General features: G+C 29.7%; 1 protein-coding gene across 2 annotated transcripts in view; it reads left to right on the forward strand.

Annotated features, from left to right (window-relative positions):
* The window catches only part of puf (ubiquitinyl hydrolase 1 puf), a 223,611-nt gene that overhangs the window by 79,792 nt on the left and 131,439 nt on the right, over positions 1–12,380 (forward strand). For both annotated transcript variants that reach the window (XM_085814567.1, XM_085814568.1), the window contains exons 18-21: positions 1,230–1,346; positions 7,174–7,273; positions 9,372–9,457; positions 10,123–10,199. In XM_085814567.1, coding sequence (XP_085670693.1) covers positions 1,230–1,346; positions 7,174–7,273; positions 9,372–9,457; positions 10,123–10,199 — 380 coding nt within the window. The remainder of the gene's footprint in view (positions 1–1,229; positions 1,347–7,173; positions 7,274–9,371; positions 9,458–10,122; positions 10,200–12,380) is intronic.

Here is a 12,380-nt window from a genome sequence, read left to right on the forward strand (position 1 = left end):
GGTGCGGTTCTTCCGAATTTCTCTGGACAGCACTCGTTGGTCTCTATCTCCCAGTTTCGTTGGTCTGCCGACTCGGGGCACATTCTTACAATCACAGCTCCACCTTCCACTTCTTAATCACATAGGCCACTATCGATATTGGGTACTGCAGATCGCTAGATATGTCCCTTAAGGATCGGTCACATTTGTCATACCCGATAATTATACCTTTCTCGAAATAAGAGAGTTCTGAACTGCGAGGCATCTTGCATGCGACTAAAGCCGATGCTGTTTCCTACACGATATATACCGGCGGAGTCTGTGGCGTACCTTGGGACCGCACATATCGTCATTTGCATAGGTGTCCAAATACTTATTGGTAGTCAGTGTATCTCTTAAACACTAAATACTCATATTTTCCTCCATCATATTTTTATATTTCACAGCCTCATACTGTGAATAAAAATTTAGATCACAGTAAATATCATTAATTCAATGTACGTAGTACTAGTATAGTGAATTTGTGCATATTTCTGATAAATCAAATATAAGTAAATTTCTTGAAAGTATAAGGAACTAGAAAAAATAAATGAAAAATTACTACTATTTTTATATATTTTTAAATGTATTCCTTTTTATATTAATGCCTTAAGAAATTTAATTTTTTTTTTTTTTCAAAAAAAAAAAAAAAAAAAGTAAATAAAAAATTACTACTTTTTTTTAATAAATTTTTGAGTGTATTCTTTTTTATATTAATCCCTTAAGAAATTTAAGACTATATTATTTTGTTATGATGGTTTCCAGTGTTTCAAATTAAATTTTGCTGTGATTAATTTTAACAAAACCAATCCTTTTTTTTTTCTTCAATATGATTAACTATGTGGCTATGCTCGGAGTTAAATAATTATTACTTTATCTCTTCTTGTGTTGATTACAAGTAATGCAGTATCAGAATTATTTGCATGACTTAAAAAAAAAAGAAACAATTTTTCATTCACTTAATTTTCTTTCAGTTTTCTTCAGGTACTACAGCTGATACTTGTCAATAATTATATCATTCTGGTTTATGAGTATTTTAGGTGTTAGAAAAAGAGAAACTTAAAGAACTAGTAGCATAGATTCAGTGTGCAGTTTGTTTTTCTTCTTTTTATAGTCGGTGAAATAGGATGTGATTAGTATTTCTTAATCATGTATTCTTCATATGATTTAAGTATTAAACATTTTAAGTGATTGGTTTCTCCTAAATTTAGATGCCTCAGTTACCTCCTGAATCAACAAGTATGATGGCTTTAAATCTTCTGCAGCAACTGAGTAGCATAGCACATTTAGCAACTGCATCCTATGACACTCCATCTTCAGCAGCAGATGTAAAAATCTATAGTTATATTATTTACTTTTATGCAGCCATAACTTTATATTGTAGGAATATGTATTGCTAGTATGTATTTAAACTACACTATTATAGCTTTGCTATTGCAAGCTACTTTTGCCTTTAATTTAAATGTATAAAATAAACCTTCATTGTTAATTGAACGTTATTGCATGAATTTATTGTTAAAATAGTATTTGTACAATGTTAAAATTTGTTTGTATAGAAGTACAATCTTCCTGAGCATTATATGTTAGTTATGTATTTCATATGCATATACAGTACAAAGTCCATAATCTGGACTCGTCAGGACTTCGGCGATTCCAGATTAGGGGCTTCTCCAGATTATAGATCATCAATTTATCTGGTAAGATGGTATGCAGAAATTATTCAATTAAAAATATGAAACCATAATTTATGAAATAAAGAGCAATTATGATCTAAAGGGTATCAAAATTTACCAAAAAAAAAAAAAAGCTTAATATTTATTTGTTTATTTTATTAAACATTTCTTTCAATGTAAGTTGTTTAAGTTGCTTCGTTTTTTATGCTAATACTTTCTCTTTAATTCTATAAAGACATAATTTCTTGTTCAGTTACAAAGTTCCACTATTCAAGTCCTGTAATTGCTGTGTCGAGAATACCGACTAACTTGTCAATTGAAATTTTTTCGTTTTCAATAACCTCTCTGTCACTTGCTTCACTATCAGAAGTGGTGTTTTCTGGAACTAGAACCATACTACAGATTTCACTGTCTGTTAATTGATTGATGATTTGGGCATTTGTCGTCCGGCATTGTTTCTTTTTCTTTTTGCTTATGTCATATACAGTTGACTTTCTAATGTCATGCTCTTTGCATAATTTTGATACGGATATGCCTTTATCCATTTTTTTGCAGCGATTCCACTTTTTGTTTGATGGACATTGAAACATGCTTTCGCTTTGTAGATCCTTTGGGAGCTTCAGAATTAGAAACTCTTTTTGACATAATCAAAAGTTCAAGCTTAATTTTTATAAAATTGCTCTAACAGTCTGAAAAATATAATAAGCCGGATTCAATTAGAAGATTGAGGAACAGCACAATCTGCAACATTAACTGAAATGCCTTAGATTCAGTAAGATAGTTTTAGCCTAGCTTATACCGTCCGTTATATACAGTCAAAAGTCATTAATTCGGACACCCATAATCCGGAATGATCTATAATCCGGACCTCAAAGCTAAAATCTTTCTGCGCATGCGCCGCATTGACGCATGCGCATAGGCGTTTTACTCGTGCGCGCAAGACATTTACGACTGGGCATATGTGTCTGCGCAAGTGCAGAATACGTTTTCGCGTGCGCGTTTAATATATAACGGACGGTATAAGCTAAAATTATCTAATTATCTATTTCAGTTAATGTTGATGATTGCATTGTTCTTTAATCTTCGAATTGGATCTGGCTTATTATTTTTTGCAGACTGTAAGAGCAATTTTCTAAAAGTAAGCTTGAACTTTCGATTATGTCAAATAGAATTTCCGATGCTGGTGCTCCCAAAGGATCTAGAAAACGAAAGTATGTTTCGATGTCCATCAAACAAAAAACGAATTGCTACAAAAAATGGATAAAGGCATATTCTTTGTTTGTCTAACCGTTCCGAAATCTTTATCAATTTCACGCTGCTCTGCACGCCGGGGGGGGGGACGTAGCGGCGCGCAATGAATTGGAAGTTGATTTGTCAACACTATCGTTATCTTCAGGGCAGATGTTTTTATTTTATTCGGCTTACTAAATGTATTATTTAATTTCGATGTACTCCATCTTTGATATGATTTAAATCAAATTCCTCGTCATTATAAATATCACGAATACAAATCAAATAGTTTTCTGGTTGCAATTTTCTAATTTCGGCTATGGGTAAGGTATGCTTTACGCATCCGCGCGTTGAAAGAAATGTTTAATAAAGTAAACAAATAAATATTAGGCTTCTTTTTTGGTAAATTTTGATACCCTTTAGATCATAATTGCTCATTATTTTATAAATTACGGTTTCATATTTTTAATTTTATAATTTCTGCATGCCATCTTACCAGATTTAAACTGTTGATCTATAATCCGGAAAAATCGATAATCCGGAATCGCCGAAGTCCCGACGAGTCCAGATTAAAGACTTTTGACTGTATTAAACACCCATGCGAAAAGCATACAAAAAAAAAAAAAAAAAAAAAATTTGTGGCTTTGAGGTCCGAATTATAGATCATTCCGGATAATGGACTTTGTACTGCATATGTAGTGAAATTTTGAGTCTTGTCAATTGTAATGATAATAACTGGATGGTTTTAAAGAAGGTGCAATTAAAAACATACATAGCTAAGTTGGGTCATGCAGCACGCCTGATATTCCATAATTAAAGTATATATTCACATATTCATAACATTACAATGCATAATGAAAAGAAATGGTTTTGCTATTACTTGGATAACCTGCCTTATATCAAAATTATATGCCTATGATTAATTTTGAAATGATGCATTTCAGAAAGATTTATTTTAAACATATTACTGTTTTAGAATATAAGAGACAGGCGACTAAATTGAAAAAGTAACTGAAAGCATTATTCCCCTTCTCCTTTTTTTAAAGAATTTTATTTTACATGTTTTTTTATCTTGCATATGTGTATATATATTTGTGTAAGATAGAATTTTAACTTTAATTTATAATAACTTCTTATGTATCCTACTTAATTCGGTTACTTTCCTTTCCTATCCTAAAAATAGTAGCATGTTTATAATAAATCCTTCTGAATTTATTCAAAATTAATTCGTGTCGTGTGATCCTTATATGATGCTCATGGTACAGTTACTTACATAATACAAAAAAAAAAAAAAAAAAAAAAAAAAAAAAAAAATTCAGTCAATAATAATAAAATTTACAAACCAAAGCCTTAATTAATCAATAATAAACTTTACTGACATCCATATTATAATCTTGGCATTTCTTCTCAGCTTCTCTGTGCTACCAGCTTGCTGTCTAGTGCTTCTCTTTCTTACTTAAAATGTATTATAAAAATGTGGAAAGAGTAAAGGCGATTGTTAAAGATCAAGCATATTATATTGTAGTGGTTTAACTGTGCACAGCTCTTTCAAAAATGTTTTGTCAAGAATATTTCATTAAGAAGAAAGAAGTGTTGGATTGGCAGAAATGCATCTTTTTTGCATCAGTCACATGCTGAAATAGTGGTTTAGTGACGCTAAGGCTGCTATCACACATCGGTTTGTTTCAGAAGAACAACTGTTTGGAATAATTTTTCTGCTTTGCCACAACAGCCAATCACCATAGAACGCTTTGGGGTTAACACAGGAGAAACTGGTTCCCCATTACAAACAAGCTGATAGCTGATTGGTTGAAAACGAACAACTTGCAGTTTTTTTTTAAAGGAAGGAAAAAGTCGCACGTCTTTCTTTCAATAGTAAACCAGGCAGAAAAATTGTCTGAAAGAGTTGTTCGTGTGAAACAAACGCCGTGTGATATGGGCCTAACTCCCATACCAGTGTTCCTGGGTTCAAATCTTGGAGAAGGCAAGGATGTTTGTAAGTGCAGCAAGAGAGCATTCAAAATACACAGCTAGCTGAAAGTACTCTCAAGAGGTTGCTACTAGGAGAAAAAAAGGTGATAGATTCTCGGACTGCCCCTGGGGTGCTCACCCACAAAATTGGAGTGGAGATGCATAGTTGGTGAGGTGGAGAGTGTATCTATACAATCCTTGGTGAAATTCTAAAAATACTGCACTTACACCTGTACCTGCATGAACTGCATCATTTTGTATGTTACCATAATCAAAACTTTTATTATATACAGCAATCCAAGAGTAAGAGAAAAAATTTAAATTCAATACTCCAAAAATATGAATAGTATGACTCTATTTTTGCAAAAAATTCACAGAAAGGCATGATTTTTTTTTTAATAATGAAAGATTTTATTGCTAGACTAGTTACATTTTTATTTGAAGTTAGTCAACAATATTAACCATATTGGCATCTGATGGTTAATCCTAGCTGCATTGCAAACTGTGTTATGGTGCTGTAATAAACTTCTGATGCAACTAGAGCAAACCTGACAGTTTAAAATGTAACTTGGCAATAAAATCTGCCATTATGTAAATAATAATAATAATCTTGTATCTTTTAGTGTACTTCTGGTGAAAATCACATAATTACCATTTATATGTATTGAATTATATAATTTTTACTTTTCTGTTAGTTTTGGATTATCTACAGTATATATATGTATACAAAGAGAGAAAGCATTAAGTTCAGTATTGTTAAATATTTTAATGAGGGATAAATATTAGAGAAACTATAGAAAGAAATCAGAAAAAAATAAAAAAGAGAGATATTTCAAATATAACATTAAGATTTTTGGTAATTAAACTCTTAAGTAGTGACACGATTTGTCCACTGGATTTTTCTGTTTTCTAAGTTTTTGATGCCTCGTTTTTGAATGATATTCTTATTAGAAGTTCATGTAAAATAGATTTTCTTATGCAGTGGGTGCTGCAGTAATAGGTTGCAGAATAGACTAATTTCTCTTATAGATTTCTATTATTATTTTTTTTAATCGTCTGTCTCAGATATTTTCTCATATATTGTGTATATGTGTTGAATTTTGTAAGCGTATTATAAATTACGTATAGAATATTCTTATCTGTAGAACAGGGCTGGGCATGGTGCGATAAGTAGTTCAGCTCTTATGCAAATGTATGTGTGAAATATGGTAAACTCAGTGTCCAAGTGAAAGTAAAGCAAACTGTTACTGAATGATTGTTTAGAAACAGACATTATTATTATTTTTTTTTTCATTTGAAACTTGTTTCACTGCCTTTAAAATGATCTAAATATGCACTTGTGTGTCTTTCGGAAAGTATAGTTGCTGCTTTTGAACTTCCCTGAATTCCAGCATGTGCTGTTACTGACATGAAGTTTGACCACCTCTACTGTAGAATAATAAAATATAAAGCAAAATAATGCATGTTTTTGTCATATTTTCTCAATCATGGTGGTTTTCTTAGCAGCTGTTTAATACTTTAATTTATAAAAATAGTATTTCTCTTGGGATTTTAATATCCTTAGTATGCAAGCTTTTTAAGTCTTTAACATTGTTCTTTAATCAGTGCTTTTGTAGCATAATCTTATCCTTGCAAATGGGCTCTGTAATATTAAAAAAAGGATTCTAACTAAGTTTTATTTATGTTAACAAAAATAGCTTATTTTTTGTAAGATTATATAAATTAAAAGCAAGTTAACATTTGAAAGTGACATTTAAAATGGGAGTGAGCGAAAACTTTTAATTGTTTTCTCAAATGTAAAATAAAATGATGGAAGAGCTTTTGATTTAAGTTATATTAATGCAAAATTATGTCAGACTATTTGTGAATACTATTTTTTTAAGTCTGTCTATTTCACATTAAGTGTACACATCTGTTTAGAAGGGCATTAATTTTTAATGCATAATTTCAGTGACATTTTTGTTGAATTTAAATGCTGAAACTTTAGTTTTTTTTGGGGGGGGGGACAAGGAATTTGATTGTTGTATTCTCTAAATACATGATATATATATATTTCATATGAGTAGTTCTGTTTATGTTTGGATATATTTATGTATTTAAAATATATGTGATTTCTTGAAAAGTATGGCTGCAAAATTCTGTACTGTTTTTGCAATGAAACTATATTTTACAATATAAATGGTTAAATAATTTTCAAAGTGAATGTATTTTTTAAAGTTTGCCATTTTTTAAATATAAAACACAAGTTTTGTATAAACAAGCAATTTTTTTTTTATAACAGGTTAGTGGAATGAGACAGCTATGGGGTATAGCACTCCGTGCTCTTAACACGGACGTCAGTATGGCTGCCATTCAGTATCTGAATAATTATTATATTAATGGTAAGTTGCTCAAATATCTGCTGTGGAATATTTAAATGTTATTACAATTATGTTTTAAAACAATGTTAATAGCTATGTATAAGAAATATTAAATATGTATTGAAAGATAAATTAATAGAGGTAAATGGTTCAAAGGTACTTTTTCATTAACCCTTTAACGGTTATGGTAAATTGAAAGGACTAAATAAATACAACTAATGTAAAACTTTATGAAGCACAGTATAAATACAGTAATTACCTAAAAATCTTTTTGTGTGTGATATACTTTAAAACATGGAATTGCACATAATGGGGCATTACAGTCTTTGCAATACGTACGTGTTTCATGGCGAATTCTTTTTCCATTAGCATCATTTTTGCTGCAACATACCACACATCATCTAGTAGGTTCTTTCTAATAGAGAATTTCAGAAATATTTGTCACACAAGCTTTCATGCCTACATCACCAGTAAAACTAAATCGGCTAGGAGCGTGAGAACTTGAATCAATTATATACCACTGTCGAACACTCGAAAAATCTTCCTCATTGCTTGAATCGTCTTCTGAGCTTGAAATACTGTGAACAAAGTTCTTCATCAGATTCCAAACTTGATAAGCTTTCTGTATCACAATCACAACCATAATCATCATCATACCTGTCTAACTTTCGCTTTTGAGCCATTTTACTGTACAAACACCCTAAAAACCGTGCTAAAATACGTATAAAATGAACAAGGTCAAAAAAAAAAAAAAAATCCCCCTTCATTATGCAAAGAAATTCATGGAACTCGTACTGCCATCTGTAGACAGTAAAACTAACTAAATTTCGCGAGTAGCATTCGTTTGAAACACAATCAGCGCAGAATAATAATGGCGAACGAAGTCAGCTCGTCAGCGCGCATTGGGGAAAAATTTCACTACGCGAGTAGTGCTCGTTACTAACCATTTCGGTCAAAATCTTGCTCCCGAGCGGAACTCGTTTGCACTCATTATGAAGCACGATTTGATTGCGAGCTGAACTCGTTCATAACCATCAAAGGGTTAAAGCCGTACTGCTTGGTACTTCATTGCTTGTTACTTCATACTTGGTTACTTGGTACTGCATGTACTTCTTTTGTTTTGATATATTTTCTCTGCTTCTGTTTGGTTTCTTTCTCAGTGATAATTGTTTTAATAACTATTGTTGATATGAATAATAAGAAACTGAAATGTGACCGGAAGTGAAAATGGCAACACAGCCTTTTAGTTTGTGCCAGGTGGGAATGTTGGAATTCAAACATGAATTGATGGATCACACTTTTATTTTATTACTGCCATATGATTCATTTACTTGTGAAGTTGCTTATCAAGCTTTGTGATCTAAAGTTTGCATCAAATGAATCGTAATGCAGTAGTTGATCAGAACCATTACATAAATGAGACATGTACAAAATCCTTGTTATTGTGTCTTAACAGTAAAATTAACCGATGCAATCAAATTGTGGAAACTGATGTAAACTTTTTCTCAAATAAAAGATAATAACAATAATAATACTGTAGGTCATATTCTTCCTCCCACAATGGGTACTGGAGAATTTTACCATGAAATTAGATAATGTTCATTTTTGCTGTTTCTGATCATTTTGCTCTCTCTGTTATCAAGCCAAAGAATGGGAAAAGCAATAAGCCAGTTAAAAATTCCTAGTATGACTTTAATGAAAAAGTATGGGTTCCAGGTTGCAATTATTCTGTATATCCCAAAATGTTTATTTTTTTTTTTTAACCTTTTAATATGGATAATTTTCCTACGGGGGAAAAAAAAAGTCAGTGATATTCTTTTTCTAAGAATGTTGAAACTGCAGTCTGCACTTGGAGAATTTATTTTCAGATATGATTTTTACATTGTAATAATATAAATTCAGAGTACTATGAATGCATTTCTGTAAATTTATGAGAGCTGTGTATTTTATTCATTGTTTCTTTAAGTAATTAAGTTGCTTTAAATATTAATATAAATAATAAAAGTTTTACTAATCCTATTTTAATCTATTTTAACAGCTCTTGCATAAAAGATGTAGTGTAGTTTTATATATTTATAGCATTTTAACTTTTAGTAATTATGTGTTTAATTTGTTTTAGTACATCATGGTACTTTAGAGAAAGAGGAAGAATTTATTGAACAGTGCATGGAAAGTTTAATGAATGCTTCTGAAAAACCTGAAGAAGTAAGTATTTATATGTATCATTTCACATTAAACTTTGGTTCATTTGTTTAGGAAAATTTGAATTTTTGTGAACTGTTCATTTTTTTTTTTTTTTTTTTTTTTTTTGAAAGAATAATTAAAAAAGTATTGTACATTTTTGTTTAGAAACAGCGATTGACTGGAAGATGTTTTCTATTAATTTCTTCCTTTCTTGATTTTTAACATGATTATTTTCCTAATGCATATATTTTAATGTTTTTTGATTGTAGAACCTTCTTTCTAAGCATGTTCAAAAAGGTATCTTTTTAATTCTTTTTTTTTTTTTTAATTACAAACTAATAGCATCATCAAATTATTATTGGATGCCACATAACTTTGTGGAAAATTGTTACATGGCAAATGTTAAATATTGCTACCTTGATAAAAATCAGTCTGAAATGAAGGAATAAATAATAAATAAATTATGAATTAGTACCATAAGTATATTTTGTAACATTAGTCCAAGTTAACTGTATGATTTACATTCTGTCTACCATATTATTTCATTTATATTTATTTATTTTTGTTTTGTCAGCAAGTATGTATGCATGTAAAGAAATTTCAGGGGGGGGATTTTTAAAAACCTGATTTCCTGAATTTTTTGTCTCGTAGTGTATATATATAATTTTTTTTTTACTATTTTATAGTCTGAAGAGCATAATCTGATGATTATTCAGAGAGCACTACTATTATTGAAAACACACATTGAAGCATTTAGACGACGGTATAAGTTTTTACAATATATATTAGTTCTGTAATAATATTTTTGGAAATTTTATATGTAAATTGTTTGCATGCAGTTTCTATACAAACTTTTGCTCCAAATTAATGTAATTTCCATATTTCTCTAATTCTAAGAGGTAGATTCCCCCCTCATATATATAAATGTCTCTAAGAATATTGTATTATAATTATTGAGATCTTAGAATTGTGGATTTTTTGTTTTTAATTTTTCTGAACTTTGAACTTAGCACCCAATTATTTGTTTTCAGAAAGAAACTGCACCTTCAAGTTTAAGCATATAGCATTCTCTAACTCAATTAGTGAACAGAGTGATATATTGTCTAAATTCAGAGTTTATTATTATATTATAGTGGGCATCACTTATTGATAATTAGGAAGTTTTGTCTGTACTTTTAGAATTCAAGAAGTTCATATTTTGTTAATTTTAATTCACTCAGTTCAAGAAAACATTGTTTAAAAAACTGCATTTCAAAGCTGCATTGAAATGAAAAGTTATTGTGGAATTTCTATATCAATTTTTAAATCCAAAAGTCTTAAATGAATTTGATTAATAGATCCCAAAACATTACAGAAGAAACATTTACAGAAGAAAATGTAAACTGAGTTGTGGATTAACATTTAGGCATTATTAATTAAAATTAACATTCTAAATAATAAATATTGGAATACTAAAACAGAAAGAATCAATGTAAATTGCATGAATTTCTGAGATAAGTTTCAAATGTTAAATAAAATCTCTTCCTCTAACTACAGGGGTGAAAATAAGGAAAGAGAAACATATGCTCACATGATAGTGGATGTAATTACTCCATTGGTCACAAAATAAAAATGTTACATTTACTCACATGTATGCAAGATAACAGTAAAAGTATGTGTATAATTGCAAAATTAAAGTAAAAAAAAAATATATTTGATGTAATGACTGTCATGAAGAGCAAAATTGTAAAGGTGATTGAAACAGAATAAAAAGTGAAATTAGAAAAAATAAATGCAGCACAGCGCAGATGCCAGGTTTGCAAATTTATTGTCAGCAAAATTTTTTTTCAGAAGAATAAAATAAAAAATAAAATACATGGGAAAGAGGATAAAGAAATGGATAGTTTAAAAATAGAAGAGTTCTAGTTAAGTAAATATTATTGATTGGTTTATAGTGTTATTATCAGGAGTATAGTGTTACAAATGAATTAGTTGTTTATATGAGTTATTGGTAATTCAGCAGCTATGGCACTACTAATACTTCAAAACATACATTATTTTATGTGTACTTTTAATTTTTATTTTTAATGAGTAAATTTATAAATATACAAATAAAACATATGAGGAGAAATTATTAAATTTAATTTTTCTGCCTCATTCCGAGAAAATTATGTAAATAAACCCAAAAGTTGTTAACCTTATGCATGAATAATTTAGCAACAAATTCCTTTTGTAAACATGCAGGTGGCAGTACTAAATGAATAAATTTGAAAGTTTTGCTAGTGAAGTCAGCTGTGTTCTTTTTTGACTGCAAATTGAGTGAAATTGTGCTATTTTTCTCTAAAATGTGTAAAATTAAGTATTATTTATATTGATTAATCTCTCTCTTTTTATTAAGCTTATTTGATTCTTCCTTTCACATTTTGAAATTGAGGTTCATTCCAAATAAATTTCACCCATTTTTTATGATTTATTTTTAAAATTTGTATTTTTAAATAATTTTTATAAATTTTCCAAAAAAAAAAATGAATAATAAGCAATAAGAATTTTACCATCATCTTAAAGTAGACATATTTGTAAGCTTACCTGCAAATTATTACAATATTTTAATTCAAAATTTTCAAAGATATACGTGAATTTATATATTGCCGTGTTTTGAAATTTGGCATATTTGTTGAAAGCGGTAAAACATCAGATGTGGTTTAGATACTTTGCTAAAATTATTTGGAAGTAGAAACAATGTGACTTTTTTCGCCGCTCGTCCACAATGTAAAAAAGTAGAAACGAGGTGCTTTTTTTTTTTCCTGCTCCGGCATAATGGAAGAGAAAGAAAAATTGATTGCCATATATTAAGAAATTCGCAAAGGGAGTTAGTTATTCTTGGTCAAACTGAAAAAATTTTGCCAAGATAAATTTTTGAATTTCTCCATAAATTCCTCACCAAATTTTACAAAATTTAATGTCT

This window comes from Stegodyphus dumicola, chromosome 4, assembly GCF_044657685.1.
Source record: "Stegodyphus dumicola isolate Sdum_Otavi_A_Nest chromosome 4, ASM4465768v1".
NCBI classification, from domain to species: domain Eukaryota; kingdom Metazoa; phylum Arthropoda; class Arachnida; order Araneae; family Eresidae; genus Stegodyphus; species Stegodyphus dumicola.